Genomic DNA, 23,615 nt, shown 5'->3' with positions numbered 1-23,615 from the left:
CAAAATTTTCAAATTAAGTAGGGGATTTTCGGAATTCCATGTGAGACCAAACGAAATTATGCAATCATATTTGTGCAAATATTTTACTTCCTCAGTAAATCTTTCGTTCCATCTCAACTCTCAATAAGTGGTAATGCATATACACACGTGCGTCTGTAATTACGTACATCCGATTAAACATTATAATTGGTAGACTCGTTAGAATCTCTATCTGCGGCTGTGATAAACGCGACCATCGAGTCGCACATCACTTTGTCACAGTTTCTCACTGATTTAATTACATATATGATGATCGCACACGCTAAAGAGTCCCAGATGACCCAGATGGCAAAATATTTTTCGTCCAGATTTATGTGTATTTGTAGATGCAAACTTCATCTATTTAAGGTTGATTTTAACGCAATTTCATCAAATTTTTCATATCTGATATTCAATATTTCATTGATTAAACCGTTTTGTCGAAGGTAATTAAAAAATGAGTAGTTTGCACACGATGATTGAATGAGTTTGGTTTCTAAAGTGCTAATGGTATTATGATTGTACTCTCGGATATTTTCTCTATACGCCGTTAATTATTCATCAAATCAAATGTTTTGATTGGTAATTACGATTCATTGTTTGATTCATTGGCTCGTAATGAAGTTATGTTAACGACTGCGTGAGTCCCGAGAGGACATAATCATGTCCTGTTGTTTAATTGCGATTATGTGCTGGTAACTTTCCGCGCGCAACAACTCCAATAGCGTTACAAGAAAGAAATTAATTCTGTGAGAAAGTTTCAATACGCTATTTGCTAGCTCGTAGCTAAGTTATATTACAGCTTTTCTAATTTCGGGCGTAATTTATGCGTCACTTATGTGTCAAAAACTTTTAATGTACAACATTGTTCTAATTATTCTGAATTAACTAAAATATATAAATATAGCGTAAATTTCAATGCACGTTTCGTAACTCCGTACATAACAAATTTACGTTCTAATTATACGTAACATCAAATTTAAAATTTAAATTATTTGCAATTAAAACAATGTGATTAGATTTTAACTGTAAAAGTATACGTGTGTGTACATGTGTGAGTGTACATGTATAAGTAAATAAATTAAAATTATTATACGTAAAAATATTGAAATATTCTGGTATATTGATAACTTCTGAGTATAACCACATATTATAATCAATGGATTTTAATATCGTAATTTTTATTTGCAGAAAATAAATGCTCTTTCCGTTAACGATTAACAGAAATTGTGTAATAACGTGGTGAATTGTATCGATATCTCGACAGCGAATATCGTAAAAACTGACGGCTATTAAGCAGTCACCCGCGGAAAGCCAGATGAATTATTTTGCGGAAAGCCAGATAAAGTAATTTAAACGTGCTAAAATAATATTTTATAGATATGAATACAGATATAAAAAAGAATGATGTGAATATGAAACTACGTAAATTTTTTGTCAGTAAAAACGATCTTTTGAACAATCCATTATTACGTATTCAATTAATGAATTTTTTATTTGCGCACTTGCAAAATTTACGTGACTATAACTCATCTTTTGATATTATAAAATTATAGAAACTATTCAATTGTGATGGAGTTATATAATCGCGCAATTGTTTACATGAGCATCACGCAAGTATTTTTTTATTTTTCAAACTTATTTTTTTAAATGAAATTATTTTGTAAACTTTTTAAATTTTATTCAGTTATTTTTAAAAATTTTATTTACTGTGAATTAATATTACGGTGTCGTTTCGACTTTGTTTTTACTTTTAATCAGTCACGCATAAAGACGTATATTGATGATTGTAACTACTTCAAAAACTTTCATTTATTCGTCAACGTCTGAAAGATGAGCAAATCGTGTTTGTTAGAGATGACGGATGCAAATTAGGGAACGTGGTTGAGGTCGAGGATAATATTTCTAGGGAAGCGAGCTTAATCACGAGTAGCTCTTTAATAATTGCCTTACCCGCGTAAACGGGATATTCGTCGCGCAAGGCGGTCGATATATTCTTGCACAACTTAATCTTTTCAGTTTTTTTCACTACTTATTAAAAATACACTTTAATTTGTTTTATAAATTGTTTTTATATAGGAAAACTTTGGGAAATTTTAAAGAAAATTTGAAGCAAACTTTACAATCTGAATTATTATTTAATTATATAATTATAAATTATAAATTATTTAATTATAAAATAATTAGGAGTTTTGCCCTTTATGTTTAAACTGTTTTGTATACTGTGAATTATATATCTTTCTGATTAAAATGATTATTCATTGTTTTTAAAGCAATGTTATATAAACATTGAAAAATATTTAAAAGAATTGTGGAAAAAAACATATTTTTGTTGTATAACAATATATGTAAATCTGTTATTTTTTTAAAATTTATTGTATAAAAACAAATTATTAATATTTTTAAATGATTTAAACCATAACCCAGAACATCTAAAATAGGAATAAGACTTGTATAATTACAAAATTATATATTTATATATTACAAATGAAAGAAAAGAAGTAATTATGTATCTTTAAGAAAGAAAAAATCAATTACTAGTAATCATTTTTACGCATTGTCTATTGCATGTATGTAACTATTATTTGCACGATAAACTTGTCTTATTATTCAGGTTCGTTCAGTCGCGTGTTTATTAATATGATGAATTAATATGATTGTAGTTTGCAGACAGCAAGTGCTGAGAATATTCGTTTAATTCTATAAATGCCGCTTCGACATTGAATGATAACTTTTAGTGTTATAATGACACCAATAGTAAATTGCATGTTGGGTATACGTTGTAGTTCTTAAATAGCTTGTAAAAAATCATTCATTATTGCTTGCTACACGGTTTTTTCACAAAATTACACGATTCAACAAAGCCGCTTGTTTTTTATGTAATTTAAATTAGATATTATAAAAATCAGGTAAAAATCTACATATATATATAATTTTATATTTGTCAGAGAACCGTAAACAAAATAATAGAAAAACTGGAAAAATCTTTTGGTTTCTTTTATTTCTACTATTATTACAAGAAAGTTTAATTAAAACTTAACATTTATTTTAATATGTTTATTAAATTAGTTTTTAAAGTTATTTTATTAAAAAATTAAAATATTATGTTGTATGGCAAAATAATTGAAAGAAGAAAACGCACTTAGATTTGCATTGCTTAGTGCATAAAATATTGTTTTATATACAAGATGACCCATCGTTTTTTATGTTTTTTTTCCGTTAACAGAGATAAGAAAAAACGTAAGAGCGTTCGATCGTAATTTTACAACAGTATAATGCCACGAAAGTACATCTATGTTACAATACCCATTACAATGAACGATTAAAACTTGGACAGTAACGCAGTAAAAGTTACGATGGCTACTTTTCCATGAGCTTTTTTAACAACGCCTAGTTGGAAATTCGATTTTATAACAAACTTCAATCCTATCATCGTAAAACAAAACAAATTACGTGTTTTTTTTAGTGATTTCATTTATTCATCGAATCGATCTGGTGAATATAATTTTGTACAAAAAAATTTTTATTATGTTACCAAAATGTTGAAGTTTATTCTCCGAGGACACCGGGGATCATTGACATCCTCATGTATTTTTGAAAAGGTTTTTGGGTTCCAAAAAATCTGAAAAAATTTTAGCATACACTTTCAACGTTCTAGAATACAATTTAATAATAATTTGACTCGAAACGACTTTCACTTTTTTTGTATGTGATTGAATTTGATACAGAATCGGCAAAATTTATTATTGAACTAAAAAATTTATAATTTGTTTTTTATATATGCATAAAAAAAATTCTTTTAGCTTTAAATACTCGAAGATTAGTACTTACAAGAAAAAATAATGCGGTGCTTATTTAAAAAAATTAATTTAATTAATATAATTTAATAAATATAGTAAATTAAATGTAAAGTTTTAATTAAGTTTTCTTACAATAAAATAGAAATAAAAGAAACAAAGAAGTTTTTTCAGTCTTTCTACTATTTTACAGTTCTCTGTCAATTATAAAATTATATATAAAGTTCTCATTATCAAAAACTTTTTTGGGGAAGGAGAACCGATTTCTTTCGATTATCGTGTAATGAATATTTTTAAATTGAAAATTTGCTGGGATCTTTAAACGTGTCCTCAGAGGATTAAAAAATAATTGTTTTTAAAAGAATAATATAAATTAAAAAATACTTGTCTATGAAAAGGTAGAGAAATTTAAGAAAGAAATTTAAATATATTACAAAAATATATATATATATATATATATATATATATATATATATATATATATATGTTTCGAAATGGAAAATGAAATCGTGGCGTACGGTCGCATTCTTCGTGCTCAATTTGCGGGATAGCCACCTCTCTAGAGGGATCTTCTCGCGAAATCGATAAATCATTTCATATATCACTGCGGTGCTAAATACATCCAGGAAGGGAGCGCTCGCGGTTCCCGTTTTCTGCGCGGATTTAGCGACGCAAGTTGTTCGTTTCCGGCTTCTTCCTTCTTCTTCTTCGAACTTTCGGAGCAACAACACGCACCCTGGCCGTGTGCAAGTTTTCCGATAATTCTTCAATTCTCTAAGATCGCGGTCGCAAAGCTATACTCACGCGAGTAACGGTTTTAGTGATCAAGTCAATTGACAGTTCGATTTCGCGAGTGAGGAAGAAGCCGGAGCAAACACTCGTGTGCTTCGAACCGGCTCGCGTCCGCCTTCGTTTGAGAGCGTCACGCGTCGATATCGTGATCAAGTTACAACGCGGCAGCGAACTCGCGCTGGCCGCTGTCGCTTTGAAGATTCTCCGGTTGGTGAAAATTGAACAGTAGTGATTTTCATAAACATAATCTCTGGTGGCGAGATCTCTCGGCGCGCGCCATTGCGATCTATGGTAGCGAGATTTCTTTGGGCGCGCCATTGCCACGTGGCGCAGAACTGTGTCGAATCTAAAGATCATACCACTCTGGTTATAATTACTTGTAATTGTGGGAATATTTGTGAATATAGTTTGACAGTTTGACTCTCGTGAATTCGCATAACAATTATTTCGTCGATCTCGATCTCCTACGCCCCGTAATCGTTACGATCCTTATCGTCTCATGCAAAACAAATACTGGCACCTACCCTGTTCGTCTCTCTTATTCTTCATCCCTCTATCGGAAGAACGAAGTGTAATGATCTACGATCGAGCGCGCACAATATATATATCTTACGAAAATTTCTGAATGTTTTATTTCGAGAACTTATTTTTCCAGAATTAGCAGAAAAATGTACTCTTTGCGTTAATATTAGAAGAGATATATTAAAATAAACCTTTTTACCTTCTTTTACATTCTTTTACTGATATACATATAATTTTAAAAATTAATTTTTAAGTACTTTACGATTTAACAGATCGTCATTATTAATGTAGAAATTTTATTTTTTGCGTAGAAGGAAGATGAACGAGATGGAGCAGATTCCTGAGGGTTGAGATCGCGTGGATCTTCGAGATGACCGGTTGGAGAATGCAGCCGACCGCCTCGGTGCTCGGCGTCATCGCCATTATCTCCGTCATGATTACTGTCACTGCGTCAGGTAAGTCATTCAATGTATACTTGTTACTTGACTTCTTTTTACTTTTAAAGATATACAATACATCCTTTAAAAGTTAGATAATTTATTAATATGATATAATAAAGATATCAACTTATGGGGGGAGGAGAAGGATAAAGAGGTTTGTATTGGAGAAAAATTCTGTGATATTTAATTTGATAATTTATAGGATTTGTTAATACAGAATGAATTGAACACTAAATTCTTTGTAGGATTATTACAAGATTATTATTATTTTATAGGGTTATTTATGTAATACAAGCTGTTCGAAAAGTGCCTTTAATATTTCGGAAACCAAGCATTTTTAAAAAAGAGTTTCAAACAAAAGTTGTAGGATTTAAAACAATCTATTTACTAATCGTATCAATTTGATTTTGGATAATGTTGTTAAAGTAAAGTCAAGGTCCCATCAATTTTTTTAAATGAAATATCCTACTTTTAATTCCAGAATCTAATAGCTGCTACCAAGAACTTTTCAAAACATTATAATGAAGTTTATTTTCATTAAGTATTTTCCGAGCTATGAGACTTGAAAGTTATAGTACCGTCGGCATTAGCATTAGCCAAGGTGTACCACGTAGAGGTTGCCTGGTCAGATTTATACCTCTTTTGTGTCAGATTTACACACATAACACAAAAGAGATGTAATTCAACCGAGCATCCTGCGCATGGCCTACCTTGGATAATGTTAATGCCAACATATTGTAACTTTCAAGCATCATAATTCGAAAAGTAGTGTACTTAATGAAAATGAACTTGTATTTATATGATAATCTTAATTTAACACTAAAACATTTTTAATACATAACATTCTCATTCTTTTTATTCTAATACTACAATTGAAAAAAGTGGCAGTAATTGGGACAGTTATCCTATTAACAATAAAAAAACTATTTGCTAAATACAATTATAGTAATTTATAAAATATTAAGATTATTTTTAAAGTTATTGCAGCCTTTGCGATGTAAAGCTGTGGTTTTGGGATAACTCGAGAATGAACAAAGATATTGAGATATATTTTTTTTTAATTAGAAAGCATTAAATTTTTTTCAGAACTAATTACAGTCATATTATTTACTAATTACTTTGTATTTACATTTTATACCCGTAAAAAGCATTTTGAATTTTTGTTTCTTTGCCAAATTTTTGTTAATTTTTTGTTAATTTTTTACAGAATGTTATTTTTTCATTTTAGTGAAAAGCTTCCGAAACTGTCGATAATATCATTTGGTTTAATTAAATATATCAATTAAATCACCCACAATCTTTGTAAAATAACTATTTACGTTGCGCGATGAATCAAGCTGCAACAGCTTCATACATCAATATTTTGTAACTTTGAAAATAATTTTATATTGTTAATACATATATAGTATAAATAGGACACGAAAAGAATTTAGTATTTAATTTATTTCTATGCTTATATTAACGTATCAAAGTTTATCATTTTCGTTTTTACAAACTTTTCTATCCACTTACTTAATTTAATCTTTTGATTTCCATACAACCGTTTTCATATTTAACTTTTACAGTTCCATTTATTATTGTCCAAAAAATCTAAATAAAAATTAATCATAAATGTGTGTCACAAATAGTCACAAAAATCAAATACAAAACTATAAAGAATACGTACTTACATAACAGGAGTACACAATAATTAAAATATACAAAATATAAAGTGCAAACATTTAATTAATTTTTTAAATTATAATAAAATGTATAATGTATATTCACATAATGTAAAAAGAAGTTATGACTTCTTCGAAATAAAATGGAATTTCATAAAAGATTTTTATACGTACAATACATACATATACATTACATGCAAAATATTACAAAGCTTTGAAAAAGAAAATAATTGAAAGAACTTCAATATCTTTGAAATGCTGACGATGCTGAAAGTTACGGATATTTTCTGTATCATATCTCAAAGTTCAAGTTAATTTTTACGCTGTATATATACATATATAGTTGTATATATAAATTCAAGTCACTCACTCACTGCTCACGATGAATTTATGGTACACTTTTTCGGTTGAATACTTTTACGATGTAATATTATTACAAGCAAACACGAACGCTTCGTTTGTCTCACTTTATCGGAATGCGAGGATTTTTAATTAACCTGAATGTCTAACTGCACCGTAAGCGTCGAGTCGTAACAACGGAAAACGGCCGTGCCCGGCGGGATAAAGAGGGCGAAACTCTTTTGTAGCTACCGAGCCAGTTGTTCTATACAGTCTTTATACGAAGATAACCCGACCGGAATTTACTTTCTTGCGCTTCCTAGCAATCACCATTTGGTAGGCGAATGCCCTTTCACGCAATTTTGCGCACCCCACGAAACCTGAAAGTATCGGATAACGAGATTACGCTTAATGTTGCCAGTGTTTTTATGGCTAAAGACATTATTATTTTTATGAATTATAATAACTCATCCATTTTTTTAATTGATTGATATTTTATTCGTATAAAAGAAATAAACAATAAAAATATTCCAGTTGATGAAAATAAATAATATTTTAATTAAAGATTCCTGTTAAAAGAATGAAATGTGTCTTGTTAAATAGATTCTAACGTGTTCTGGTACTGTAGTGGAAAAAAGCAAGAGTTTTACATTTTGTAAAATGGATTCATATTATTAATTCTTATAATACAATCATGACATTCCGTGTCCGACCGATTTTTATCCATGGAAATTTTTTGAAATTTCAAAGTCTCCAACTATTTATCTTCTCCTAAAAAATTTGTGATGGAGAAGACTTCTTTACAGTCGGATAACCAAGACTGTCAATTTCTTTGTGAAGAGCACTGAAGTCATTTTTTATTCGAACAGTGATTTATGTACTCAACGTGTCATTTTTGTCAAAAACAAAAAATTTTTAAAACACATTGAAATATTTTATTTAAATTTTAAATTAATGTTCTTTGTCTTAATTGTAACACAAATCTATTGTACATTTATTCAATCGAGAAAATGAGATTGTAAAACTAATTTTAACAATTGCTCTTAGAATTCAACGCGAATTATACAAGAAATCATGGTATCTCGCAACCTCCGTCTTTCCTCTATATTTATTTCCTTTATTTATAATACGTTTTAGATTTTAGATTATCACAGAGACACAAGCATAAAATTAAATAAATTAAGAAATTTTAGGAAAAGAATTTTGTTCATTACTCCTTGAAAGTCATAAAATTATTATAACAAGTAAAATATTTCTTTATAGCAAATATTATCTCGTGAATGATGTATTTCCAAATCGGGCTTTCCACTCTCTGCGTAGACTTACTTTTAATTCGACACTTCAAAGAGCAACGTCCATCTAGGAGTGCATCTGTCGCGCCCGCAGGAATAATCTGTGGAATTTCCTTCTTCGCACGTCTCGCGAATTTGTCTATCACACGTGACAAGCGTAAATCCTTGCTGACAAATTGCAGAGCGCGGAGATAGGTGCGCCACGTTACTTCGGCACGTCCGCTCGATCGTAGCAGGTTGAAAACGCGCTCAGCTCGAAGATAGAAAAGGGAATTAGACGCGAAATTTGCAGACGCGCCGAATGAAAAATGATACGTTACTTATGCATCGGTTACACGGGCCCGATCGAAGGCTATCAATCACAAGGAACAAACGCGAAGTGTATCTTCATTTTGTGGCGGGGGCTGTATCGCGCGAGGCTAATCGCCGAAATTTCGCACGAATCACTTGCACTCCCAGAGCAATGGCGCTTTTAAGCTCCGGCGTATCACACGGCGGCGATCAATCATTCGCACAATCGCTTGTATTCAGGGCGCGAGATTGAAGAAAAAGCTTCCCCGGACGGATTGGCAACAAAACCCGAGACGAGCGAGCGCCTTATCTGTTATCACAGAACATGTTATTCGGGGCATGTTCACAGAGATCGGATTGCCACGAATAATAATACTGTGTAATCCCCGACAAAGCGAAGATTAATATGTCAATAGAACTTTGATAATACCAGCGAAAATTAATCAAACAGAGTTGGAATATACTCGATTCGTAACTTAATTCTCAAGTCGATTTAGTTTCAAAAATCTTTTAAGTACGGCTTGGTATAAAATATGCAACAAATAATTGATGCTAAAGTGATCTTTGTATAATAAAAGCAAGAATTGCTCAGAGGATTTCTTGGATTCTTGAGGAAGTCATTGTATTGTATATTCGCCGTTTTATAAATCATTTTTCAATATATTTTCTAGAGAGAGAAAAAGAACACAGTTTGTATATAAAAGCACAAAACAAATAAATTGTGATAAATTGTGATCGGTTCTGCAAACGAAAATTGCACGAGAGAATCTAGCGATCTTTGAATTTTCTGTCAAAATCTCTGTATACACATCTGCCGTTTTATAAATCATTACGAACGTCGTCGGTGGCCAAAATTACACGGCGTTGCTCGACACGATCGATCGATCACTCGCGACGCAAAGCGCGCGTTAAATTGCTTCCGAACGACGAACGACGAACGAATGTCACGTTGTCGTTGCTGTTACCATTATAGCCTCTGCTATTGGCGTGGCCGGCAATATCGATTCGCCTAAACAAGATCGCCAAATATCGCGGTATATATCGACTCGCTGACGTTTGCGCATTTTCTGAACAATCGGCGAGATCGGCGTTTCCCCAAAGTTTCGCAAAACTGTATACAATATTAGAGGCTGTCAACGTAGCGATATATATCGATAGTCGAAATTCTGAAAAGGACACAGTCACGTACAAAAGTTTTAGTTAACAGTTATAGAGAAATTTGTGACAATTTTGAAAATAATTTATTCTACTATAAACATTTGTGACTGAATGCTCTTCGTAAATCATTTTATGGATCTTTCATAAAGTTTTTCAGGTTTTCAAACACATCAGTTTCTAATTGAATTATTAGTAATTTTTCAAGCAAAGAAGCGCGAAAACTATTTTCTCCGAATTAAAAATTTTTACCAATTACTGACAGAACCGGCAGTTCAATAATTTTGGAACACTTTTAGTAATATTAGCGCACAGCAAAATTTTCGTGTTTAAAGAAAGGCATAAATATGATAAAGTAGAAAAGGACATTGACGATTACGGTACGTTTTACAGTTTCTTTCGTCTGTGGTGATTTGATCCCTTCAATTTTCCGCAAGAGTAGAGAAGATGAAAGGGATGAGGGGCTGGACTCGTGTAGCGTCTTGTGACGAAGTAGAGAAAATTGAAGAGCAAAATGCTTGAGGAACTATATAAAAGTCTGTAGCTGTTCCGAGTAATGGTAGAATAGAAGATACAGAGGGAGATAGAGCGTTCTCTGATAGAAGTCGCGTCAGATAGCAATCTTGTAATCTTCCCTATTTGCTGCCGTAGGTGGATATAACGACGATGAGGTGATCGTTCTATATTCATAGCGATTGTTATTGCTGCGAGAGCAATATCCACTTGCGTAAATAGGATTGCGACGATTGTCAGACATCGCTCGACGCGCATCAGAACGTCAACGAGTCTGCGCTTCGTTTGCGATACAGTTTCATTGCACAATATAAGCAACACTGTATAGCGTAAAAGTTTTTGCCTTTTGGAGCATTGCCACGAATATATTTTCAGAAATTTCTATAGATCGAATCTACGAATGAAATAGTATTAATTCTGGTGTTCACATAAAAATAGAAAAAGAGGATTATAAATTGCATTATATTTTTTTTACAAAATGTATTAAGTAGAATTACATATTCTTATATTTATAATTATATCGGAGTCGTTTGTTTGACTTCTCGTTAAATAATTTTTAACGAGATGGCTATGGCTAAAATCTCCTGCAAGTGTTATCTACCTCGACGCAAAGTTTTCGATTTACAATAAATCGTCACAAAATGTAGTTTCAACAATATTGGACTACGTCGCTGGATTCTCTATTGCAATTATTCTGTAAAAAAAAGTCGCCCACTTGTGTTAACGGCAGAACAAATTTTTAATAATATAAAAGAAATTTTTCAACGCTGCTCGCGTTAAAGTAAATTTCGTTGGATGACAGAAAGCGCGTCAAAGGAAGTTTTCAAAAGAGTTGTTTATCACGAGTTTCTTCATGGACTTCGATTGCGATCGAAGCCATTGGAGCAGCGAAACCTTATACCGAAAACTTTGCCAGCGCTGTCGCAAATAAAAGCACGATCGTGATACGCACGCTCGCGAAATGAAATTCCTGCGGAAGTAAACCCGCGGCACTTTTGTTTCGACAAAATACGTGTGTCGCTACACCGCGGACAAAGGAATTACACACTGTAGAATTATCACGTGACTTGTCGTGTGGAATATTTCCAAGCTAGCAGAATGTCGCGCGCAGATTTTCGGCTTTTGTTCTATGTTGGTAGTTGCCGAAATGAATTTCCGAATTGGGAAGATGATACGAATTATACGTAATCTCGGTAAATTCATGTTGCTAAAATTATATTATGTATGCCTTCGTAACAGAAATATACGGATATTATTTGATTGCGGTATAATCGACTTCGGCAGTACTCCAAATTTACAGTCGTGCTTTTCTTAAAGCAAACTCGAGTTTACTATCGCACTTTATTACATTTTTAGATCGGAGATTTTGATTGGCCATTTATTGACTATCCCCTGGGAGCTCTTGAATGTCCCATAAAATTCTCGGGCTGCACTTCTTACGTCCGCATTTAAATCCTCACCCGACCGGAGATCATCCTACCCCGTTCCAAGTCATAAATCTCAGCGAAGCGAACGCTCCGCCTCGTCGGCATGTCGATTCACCCTCGACACGACCGACGAACCTGTGTTCACCCTTACATTTCCCGCCCATCACGCGCGTACATCCGTTCCGACTTAACTTACTTATCGTTAACACGGCTGTTTGTTTTCTTCCCCGCAGAAGCGGAGAACGGCGCCATCGAGCGTGGCATTAATCATCTCGACGAGGAAGATCAACGAGATCGCTTCGACGAGAGAATCGCGAAGAATCGTACTATCGAAATCGCTGGCTGGTCTCGCGGCAACGATACAACAGTTCTCGAGGAAGTTATTTCCGCTTTCACGGTTGAATACCCAGTCTCAACAAAGGATTCGTCCTCGCTCGTTACCGTGGTGGATCCTCATTTCGAGAACGCATCGAAGAAATACGTGGACGATCAGATAATATTCGCCTCGAAAAGGATCGAGGACTCGGAGCAGGCGGAAGAGGCTCCAGCGAAAAGGCTGGACCACGGAGACGTTCGAGGGACGAACGGCTCCACTGTAGAAAAGTCGAAAGACGACTGGTCGACGGTGATATCGCTGGAGAAGGATGAAGACGTTACGGAAGCGAGATACAGCGAGCAGAGAAACGGGCCAGATATCAGGACAATCTCGTTTCAAGTACCACCGCCAGACGAGAAGGAGGAAGACTATCAAGACAGCCGACAACAGGGGAAAACTAGCGTCGGCCATATGGATGAAACGAGGAAGCTCGGTGAGACCAGGAAAAATCAGTCTAGACCGGCGAATAACTTGCTGTTACCCGGCAAGTCGACGAAGGCCTTCTACGAGATTAAACCGTCGATCAGGACGCTCGAAACGGAACGCGGTCGTGATCATCAGTTTCAGATAACTACTCACAGAACGTTGCTGGGCAGGAAGTTCGTTTTACCCAGCATCGATAGCGCCTTTGGAAAATTCGGCCCATATTTCGAAGATGGTGATCGGGAGATAAACGTGACCGCGAGAATCGGCAGTACCGTTTTGTTGGACTGCAAGATCGGCATGCTAGGCGATAAAAAGGTGAGTTGCTCCATCCACCGTTAGTCTCGTTAATCCTTTTTTCTCGAGCGGAACGTCAGATAATAGTAAAATGATCGAATTTTGCTTCACACTTTCATTGGCAACCGTCGCGCGACAAACGGGCAAATTATTATATAATGAGGGAGAGAATTGATTTGTCGAGTCAGATACTTTCGTTTCATCGATGACAGTCTGTCGTGCAATAATCCGAGGTATTATTTAATGAGACCAATAAATTGAACGAATGATCTTCGTTTTTAATGTTCGCTGTATTATAATCTTTGTCCATGAGATTAAGAAAAAAATGATAATGAGTTGAAATTTCTAATTAAATAAAATCTTAATATTCTATATAAATTTTCTTTGCATATCTTATTACAATTCTTTTTCATAAGTGACGTGCATTACAAAGAAATTGTACTAAAGAAGAATTTTTAAAAATCTTTGTAATCAATACATTTATATAAAACTTTTTGAGCTTCTCTCTTATTTGACTTTTCTATTATAAGAAAATTGTAGTGAATCTTTTTTATCTAGGTCAATTTAAGGAACTAATTAAAACCTATAAGATCAAGGTAGAGTAAATGTCTGGAAATTGCTTCAACTACGTTAGTCTAATCAAGAAAACCGCGCATTTTTCTCCGTCAAATAACGCGAATCGAGGGGAAAGAGTAACGATGGAGAAGGTAAAGCAAGGGTAACGGCGGGCAAGCACAGGCGCAAATTATAATTGCAAACATCGTTTGTTAGTGTCTGCTGCGTATACGTTCTCGTCTATCTTGTCGTAGCGAAAGTTTTCGCATTTCAATCAGTGCCGCCTCTCGGTACCTCCCCGTCCCTCTCTTCCGTGATTTCTATGTCCATTTGCTCCTCGTCGCATTTGAACGGCTTGAAGTTCCGAGACACGGGTGCTCGAGATTCCCGCGGAATTCATATTCCACGGAATACGTAATGTAAAACCGATTGCGGTGGGACGGTGGTGTCAAGGAACGAAAACGAGTGCTTCCGATTCGAGGCGTGTATGCGTGTCGCGTGGATGTCACCTAGGTAGTGCGTTATGCGTGTAGTGTGCGCGCCGCGCGCTCCGAGAATAGCAAACAGCTCGAAGGGAACTTAATTATGAAATATCGTCCGTGCCATTTGCCAAGTTCTCTTCCTTTTAGTGAAACGGCTACTTAAGACGTCGAGCAGAACGCTTACTCGAGAAAATATTTGTTTGTGTTAAATGTTTACTTGCAATCATGATTATTTAAATAGAATGATTCCTATATAAAACAGATATTATATAAGGTGTCTCAGATATACCTGTTTTCAAATGAAGAGAACATGCTACTTTTTGTACCATGTACAGATTTGAATTGCACGTAAAAAAAAAAAACAAGAAACTCTTCTTTCAAATTTTTTATAATAGTATCTCCATCAATCTTTTATTTAAATTTATTTTCTTATCGTATTTAGATTTAAGATCATTTTAAGGTTCATGGTATTTCCAGAAAAAAATGTTTGAAAGAAAAAGTTTCCTTTTTTTTGCGTGTAACCCAAATCTGCAATAAAAAGTACATGTAAACATTAAAAAAATTTATCAGGATAGTCTATTCAATGTTGAAACTGGAAATTGAAAATTTTACTATTCGATGTATGTATTAGCGTATTTGATTTATTTATGAAAAATTTTTGGAATTTTTAATTAAAATCATTTCTCTCCATTTTAAATGGGTCATTACCCTGGGACATCCTGTATTACATTGTATCTGCGAACCGTACCACGGACTCGAAAATACTTTGAAAAATAAAAGGTGAATAAAATTGTAAGTTAAAAATGTTATTTTTTAATTACACATTGCCTGAAATAATGCGTCGCCCCTCATAATCTTCTTTCTTTAATTTAATTAATGTAACCTTCGGTTTTAATACTATTACAATGCTAAAGATTTGGATTAATTTTACTGAGGACGATCCAAATCAGAGGATCGAAACGTCTGTAATAATAATTGTTTGTTAATTACATTAACTCTCACACGAACATCTTGTGTTGGCTTTTACGGCATTTATTCACAGTTTGATTTACTTCTTCAGAGCCTTTTTCTATTTTATTTTTAAAAATGTTGTATTTAAAATTAAGATCTAATATTTTTTCTTGTAATTTGATATTTTAATAAAAAAAGAAACGGGATTACGTGTGTTATGAAGCACTTGTATGTGAGATAAATTTAAACTTTTGAAATAGAAATAAAGAAAAGTTTATATATTTAGCTGTTTTTTAATTAAAAATGTGACAGAATGGAAATGTATACTATCTAATTTTGAGATACATAAAGCGCACTCTAGATATTTAAATTTAATATATAAATCTAATCGATTTTAAAGATCTCTTTGCATGTTTCCTCCTTTGCGTCATGCCATCCTCCCTTAAAGAAAAGTTTAACTCCCTCGTTAATTCCATCATGTTGAGGGACTACTGAAGCGGCTCTTCTTGAACTTCCATCGAGATAACTTTTCCGGGGACAAATTTAATTCAGGTGACACGCACCATAAGGACCTGTCCGCGACTTGCCCAGAAATTATTTTCCCCGTTTCCTTCGGCGGGAAGTTCTCCATAACATAATTCGGCCCGTCTTCGAAATCCCTCGGACGGTTAATGTTTTCGTCGCGGACGTTAAGTTTTCATGAGACAGACTTTTATCCGCGATGACAAACCATGTGATAACTTGTCCCGTGATATCCCGTTATTGCGACGGTTGGCACGTATGGTATGAGGTCGAATCTCGAGAGAAAGCTTTGTGCAGAAAGAGGGCACAGCGTAAATGTCGCTACTGACGGCATAAAGGCCAGTTTGTACTAAGTTTCAATTTTGTTGCAGCGCGCGCGCGAGATTATAAAATTAATTATAATCCATTCCAAATTTTTATCTCCGTCTACTAATTAATTAGATAAATTGCGATACTATTTTCAAATTTTTATTGGAGTAATAGAAACGTAGATTTAAATAAAAATTGGTTAGAACTTAATAAAAAGATTTGCATAACATACAAAATAAAAGAACTGAAGAATTGTTTTTTTTATGCAAATGTTTGCAAATTGAAAATAATTACATTTCTGTTCTCATTGACAAAGAAGTTAATTATTACGAGTTTGATATCACTAAATTTTTGTACAGTATTGTCTAATAATCGTATCGTGTAAACGTGCCTTGAATCAACATTTCTCTGAGCGAATAGGGAGCTCCGTGTAAATTGTCTGCATTTATTGCCGACATACACGAAGCTTCACAGAAATTGCTCGCTGCCCTTTTTGGAAATCTAAGAGCAAAAGGAATTATTAATTTTCAACGCAATCTCTCTTGAGATATATTCCTATTGTACTTGTCTGGGGAATCATAGTAATTGCTTGAAAAATTTGAATATCTTTGAGTAATTTTGTTTAAGAGACATAAAAATTATTAGAAACAAGAAGAAATGTCGTTTTCTAATCGAAGCAAATCTTGATGCTTAATTATATTTTTCCATATCAATTGTCGAATATAAGCACTAAAATCCGCTTTGATCGAAAAATTATATTTTTTCTTATTTCTTGTGTCGCTTATAAATCAGTCTAATACCCAATTTATTATACAAAATATTTATAAACATTTTTTTATAAAATTTAATATATAAAATATTGTATAATACTTAATTTAAAAAAAAACATAGCAAAAAAATAAATGCATATCGCGACACACACACACACACACACACACACACATTTGGCAAAAAAATTTACTGGTAATAATAGCGTTGTATTTTTTTGTTTACAGGTAACATGGTTGCAGCACATTAAGGACTTCTTTCGTCTATTGACCGTAGGCAGAGTACCGTATAGCAATGACCAAAGAATCAGTCTTAATTTTCGGTAAGCTGTAATACATCTTTTTTATTTATTTATGCCGACTTTATAAAGAAATAGCTGAATAATTTTATTTTGTTGCATAATTTTATTATTTTTAAAGTAGAAGTTCATGGTATTATAATACGATTGCAGCGATGAGTGAAATTCAGTGGTGAAATTGTCAGTGTTATTATCATAATTCGTTATCATTCGCGGTAGTCCGGGCAGCCAACCGCGTAATCGCGTCGTCAGAGTCGAATTATCATCTCAGTTGATTTTTACCATCGTCGGAATGAACTCGACGTCGTCGTTCGCGAAGATAGAGAAGCTTCGTTCTCATCTTCCTTCGCTAGGATTAAATCATCCGTTTTATGCGATATAAAAATCAAAATCGACCACGCTGTAACGTGAGATTCCGCAACATTATCATTCGTCCATTTAAGCAGAGCGTATTATTAAGACTCTTTATTAGGAAATAAAATGTTCTGTCAATTTTCTTACGTTCATATTCCAATCACTATATTGTAAATTGCAAATATATTTGCATCAATCGCCTCAGGAAATGCATCTTTTGTGGCTATTTTATTTTCCAATCAAACCTTCAATCCAATCATTTTCTACTATTTTGTTCTTTTTTGTCTGATCCTACAGATATCCCAGCAATTGGAGATTGCAGATACTGTACGCGAACCCACGTGACTCGGGGTTGTATCAGTGCCAAGTTGCCACGCATCCGCCGCTGGTTAAAAAAATCAACGTCATCGTTACAGGTAAGTGGAGTTTGAGCCAGCATGTAATTAATATTTTATTTTGGAAACAATAAATAACCTTTTAGCTTTTATAATTGTCTGATATTTTTAGCAAGAAAAATGTTTAAATAATTTTAGTATAATCCAATATATTTGCAAGTTTAGAACATTTATCAAAGTTTAGAACAAACTTGTTGAGGCTTTATAATTAGAGCCAATTATGTCCAAAAAGAAATAAACGACCAAAGATATATATGCAATCAGAGATATCTATAGTCTAAAATATTTACATTAAATACTTTAATAAAATAACTAATTAGATTAGTTCATTTTTGGGTTAGAAATTTGATTTTTCTGACCGACTGAATTTATAAATATCCAAAATAATACGTTTTAATAATCATGTTAAATTTTTTTGATTTTGACCAAAGAAATAAGAATTTATAACAAAAAGCATTTTGAGATTCGAACTTTGGTTAGGGTGATACTTTTCACAAAAAGTTTTTTAGTGTTTAAAGATGCTTTGTAGAGCATCATTATTAAATATGATAATTAAATTAATTTTAGATATTATGTCTAACTTCAGTTTACAATTGCGTTTTAAGTTCGACAACTGTAATCGGTATGCAGTTCATAAAATTGGAAAATCTGTTTAATAATTTATATGAAAATATTATTAAGCACGAAGACTTTCGTTTTGACCGAAAAATGACTTTGCTTATTTTTCTCTTGCGTTATAATGAAAAAAAACCCATCTTCTTTTTATATAAATTTATGCGATGAACTTAACCAACAAACTGAATATATTTAAAAATTAATAACGGCTCAATTACCATAGAAAACAAGAGTTGAATACATGATACTTTGTAGTTCAGCATTAGTCACTACCTGTTGGAATATCAACTTGAAATATTCATCGCTTCATCTACAGTGCGCAGTAAGCTCGACCTTCTACAAGCTTAATTAATCCAAGCAGAATTCGCACTCAGGTCGTGCACGTGCGAAACGTTTCGCGCGTGTGAACTGAAAAGTCTCCGAAAGAGGATAAATTTGGAGGATCGTTTGCTTGCATCCCTTGTCGCGACCCTTCCATAGGAGAATCCTATTCGGGCAGGAAATCGTTCTGCTCCGAAGAGAAACGGCGGAGGCTGGCCGGACCGTATGTTAAACCAAGAAAAGGACAGATGGGGCAAACGCGGATGGGGGGAAAGGACAAGGAACAAAACGTGGAAGTGTACGAAGCCGGTATTGCATCGCTCGTCGTTACCCCCAATCCCGTTACGTCGTCGATTCGGTGCAATGGAAACCCGCATTTCTCGGGATAAAGCACCTTAGCGTGGCTGGTAATCTGATCCGATCCGGTGGAGGATCGGCAAGCAGAAATGAACAAAAGCTGCACCTCCAGAAACGAAGTAGGACAGAACAAACCCGGATAGAGCGATGTCGTTACACATCTTTTCTTTACTCAAATCAAAACCTTCTTACAGCTATCATCACGATCATAGCGATTCTATGGTATTAGTATTTCATCGACTATCGATTTTGTCTTTTAATGAATGACCGTGTGTTAATACGACTTACAATATGCCGTTCTCTATAGCGATGCCATAGCAACGATTGCAGCAAAAAAATTTTTTTTTTCTTTTTTTCGAAATGACAGAAGGAAAAAACTCTATGAAGACTTTAATGAAAAAATATTGCTTCCGTGGTTTAAAGTCAATCACGCGCATCAATTGTGTTTAGTTTGATAGGAAATCGCTTGCATTTCATCGTTTTACGATGGATCTTCATTCTTTACGTCGATTTGCGATCAAATCGATCAAAAAGTAATGCACGATTGTCGAATATAATCTACAAAGATTTAGATTTCTCAGAAAGATTTATTTAGATTTGTTTATTTATACTATATTTTTTTATTATAATTTTATAATATATATAAGATATCCGTGTAATTTGTTAGGGTATTTTAAAAGATGTAAGGTATATATGTTTTGTATTTATTTGTCGTCTGTCAAAATGTATTTATAATGTACTTATAATTTTTTTAAATATACTATTTTTTATTTTATGAATTGCATAAACGTATAAATAAAGAATCAAAATTACGCCCCCATTGTTAGAAATAATGCATATTTTTATAATATTTTATCGCATGTATGTGTTTAAATTCTATTACGTTTTTTATAAAATTTTATGATCCTGTAATTCTAATACGCATGCAATTTTCATCTATTAATTTATTAACGTAAGAAATAAAGTCTAAATACTTTAATATTCAACTGACTTGCCAGTCTTTTGTTCACTTAAATTTTAATCATAATATCCAAAGACAATATAGCAGCACATTTAAACTATTTTTTTATTTTTTTATTTTGTTTCATAAAATATTTTTGCCAATTGATTTATACATCATTCAACATGAAAGAATACGGCAATGATTTATTCATTTTTTATTTATTACTATTTTATTTATTTATCTAAAATGGATTTTTGCGCAACGTTTGTGCACTGTATAAATACATATGTGTATATATTTATTTTCTTTCCAGCACGTGAAATACATCGGATGTCATAACACTGCCGATGTCATGAAACAAAAAACTACTAGAATAGATTAAAGGGAAAAGAAAAAGGTTCACGTGAGGCTCGCGTGTCGCGCAATCTGGCCTTGTTGCAACGAGCGGAATGAACTTTCGGAAATTCGAATGCACTGTGCTATGCCGTTTCATTATGTGCCGCGGCGCGATCCCAGCCCGTGCGTTTCCGCTTCGCATGTGTGGGGATGAAATTACTTTCCCGCGTGACTCTCCTCACACGGTCCTTTCCTACCTTTTGTTAACAAACACCGAAATTCGTCCTTCCCAAAACTGACTATCCATTCGTTCCCTTCAATTCTCCCAAGCGCCTATCATCTCGTATAATGACGTCGACATCGCAAAGTACTGTGACACAGCAGACACCGAGTTATAATATTATCTATTATATCTCAAGATTAAACCTGAAGCTACCACAAGGGAGAGAGTCAATTATTGAAGGACTTCCTTCTAAAGCGGCTATTTTCAACGAGCGCACTGTTCCACGTGCGAGATTTTTGAAATATTTATCCGTAATATTAAACTTTTATTCATAATTTGAATAATATCTTGAGAAAATATTAACATTTCGAAGCTTTGATTCTCTCTTTAGCGTTCCATACAAATTAAATGTCCAAGGATGAACAAGAAATACGTGTTTCGTCGCGATGAACAAAGTTTTAATCCATTATATCCTAAAATTAAACAAAAGATTACTAACTAACAGAGAATAGTCGAAGAGTTTCGAGAAAGCAAAATATTTCCTCGTAGTATGAATATCACGGATTAAGAAAGAGAATTACGTTGTTAAAATAATACCTCTGTAAGTGAATTAAAAAAATATCTATGAGATCAACATACAGTTAATGCGTAAGGTGCGTCCAAAAAGCTTCAAAAATATTTATTTCTTTTATTTAATTTTTATTTATATAATAAAAAATCGATCAACTAATTAACAATTGCCAATTCACTACTGGCATTAGCCAATTAGAACTCCGTTTATTTGAATGTTGGGGGACAAGACAGTTCCGATAGCCGAGGTTCGGATATAATTGAGATTCATTAGTAGCAGTCCCTTCTAGCAATACTTATTAATTTTAATAATAGTTCGCTAATGTTCAGAAAATTGAACGTCAAACTTTTATTATTCGAATTATTCTAAGTTTATACATATATTTGCAATTAAGTATGAATTTGTTATAAATATAAACAGGGTTTGAATAAATGGAGTTTTACTATATAGTATTATCTAAGTGTCTTGTTTGTTTAAGATTACGACAAAAATAGGATTTGTTTTTTTTTGCCGTTGACTTGAAAAGTGAAATTAGAAGATAAATTCAGCGATACAGTTATTTTGTGCAGCGTGAATCAGCTTTCACGCAAGTTAGTTTTAGCGCGGAAAGGTGATCTGTTTTTACAGCTGGCTAAATAAGCTACGACTGCGAGCAGGAGGTCCTGCGAAATGGCTCTTATTAAGGAGCACGCAAATAAGAGCGAATAAAGAGAGCAAAAATATTTCTCCTAAGCTTATTTATCGCACAGGCAAAGAAATTTAGGGGTTCAAAAATCAACAAACGAAAGTGTCACTATAAGTAACGCGTAAAAATATTAATAATAAGAATATATTAATCTCTATAAATTAAATTCCGTACGGCACTATCATTATCAATTGAATTTAAGAATATTTAATCTATTTGTTATATGAATTATTTTATTAATTTAACATGAATTATATTACAAGTGTCTGCAATAATTTAATTAATTTAATCAATTTTTTTCGATTGAAAATGATTAATGATACAAAAATGTTTTAGATAAAAGAGACACAGTTTCGAAAGGAACGTATTTTAATCACATTATTTTTTTCTAGGAGCTAATATATGAATGCGTTTATTATATAACAAATTAGTTAATAAATTATTTAACAAATATATTTTTGTGTTTGTAAAGACTGTGTAAAATATTTCATAAAATGTTAATTTTTAGTAAAATACTGATTTGCACGTGGCTTCTTAGTTTTATTAGATATTCAATTTATTAGCTTTATTTTTTTATTTGTATTTTGATATTGTAGAAAAAATAAAACATAAAAAAACCTCCTTACTCGCGAAACAATTACGCCATGCAGCGTTTTGATATGAAATCTATTTGAACGCTTAATTTCAAAGAGCATAGAAATATTGCGAAGAAAGATGTTCAGGAAAATCAATTATCGTATGTGATATAATATAAAAATAATATAAATAATATAAATAGCTTTTTTCTAGAGTTCCTCAAATAATAGTTAGATCAATGAGTGATGATTGACTTGTCATATGTAACAAGAAAGATCCATAAAGATCATGTAAGATTATCTTGTAAGACATTAAATGATTTAATAGAGCTATGTTCTTTATCAAGTTCTCTATTATATGGTAACCGATATCCTAATTCTAAAGAATTCTAATTTTACCTTGTTAGACGCTAATGCATCGTTAAAATCAATGAGAACATTTTTTGCTCTTTATAGAATTACAACTAATTTGACTAACTTTGACATAAAAATTTATATATTTTTGTTTCGAATAATTTTGTCAAATATATGTAGTATAATTTATTTGTATTTATGATATTTACCTTTTGATGCTTTTAAATATTTGAATTATACGACGTAATTATAAAATTTATTATAATTAAGAATTAAAAAATTTTATTAAATTAAGTGCTCTGAAATAATACTCTGAAATAGATAATAAAATTTACTTATTGTTAAATAAATTTAAGTCTATTTTTTTTTTTAAATTGACGTGTTTCATTACAGAAATATTTAATATTGCAAGTTAAGATATTTTGTGAACACAAGAGTTTTTTTCTTGTTAGAGAATATAATACTTAAGATCGATGAAGCCTGTATTCGATACATTGACAGATTTTCGATGTAACCTGTAAGTTAAATGATCAAAACACGCGTTTGTTAAATTTTATATTTTATGAAGCTACATAGTTGACATAGCTGGAATTTTTTTAAAATGGACGACCAATCGTAAAGAGGTAGATACATCATGTTAGATATCCATCGATCATCG

At 32.8% G+C, this 23,615-nt stretch overlaps 2 protein-coding genes across 7 annotated transcripts in view; one reads left to right on the top strand and one right to left on the bottom strand.

Moving 5' to 3' along the window:
- LOC105194318 overlaps positions 1 to 23,615 on the bottom strand; it is a 294,708-nt gene that overhangs the window by 194,813 nt on the left and 76,280 nt on the right. The gene's annotated exons all lie outside the window — the stretch shown is intronic.
- The window catches only part of LOC105194317, a 302,455-nt gene that overhangs the window by 231,339 nt on the left and 47,501 nt on the right, over positions 1 to 23,615 (top strand). For all 4 annotated transcript variants that reach the window (XM_011159176.3, XM_039453574.1, XM_039453576.1 and 1 more), the window contains exons 4-7: positions 5,441 to 5,584; positions 12,481 to 13,364; positions 17,158 to 17,252; positions 17,880 to 17,998. In XM_011159176.3, the coding sequence (XP_011157478.1) occupies positions 5,500 to 5,584; positions 12,481 to 13,364; positions 17,158 to 17,252; positions 17,880 to 17,998 (1,183 nt within the window). In that variant the 5' untranslated portion in view covers positions 5,441 to 5,499. The remainder of the gene's footprint in view (positions 1 to 5,440; positions 5,585 to 12,480; positions 13,365 to 17,157; positions 17,253 to 17,879; positions 17,999 to 23,615) is intronic.

The sequence above is a fragment of the Solenopsis invicta genome, chromosome 1, assembly GCF_016802725.1.
Source record: "Solenopsis invicta isolate M01_SB chromosome 1, UNIL_Sinv_3.0, whole genome shotgun sequence".
Lineage (NCBI taxonomy): Eukaryota > Metazoa > Arthropoda > Insecta > Hymenoptera > Formicidae > Solenopsis > Solenopsis invicta.
This window is presented reverse-complemented; position numbering and strand designations above follow the sequence as displayed.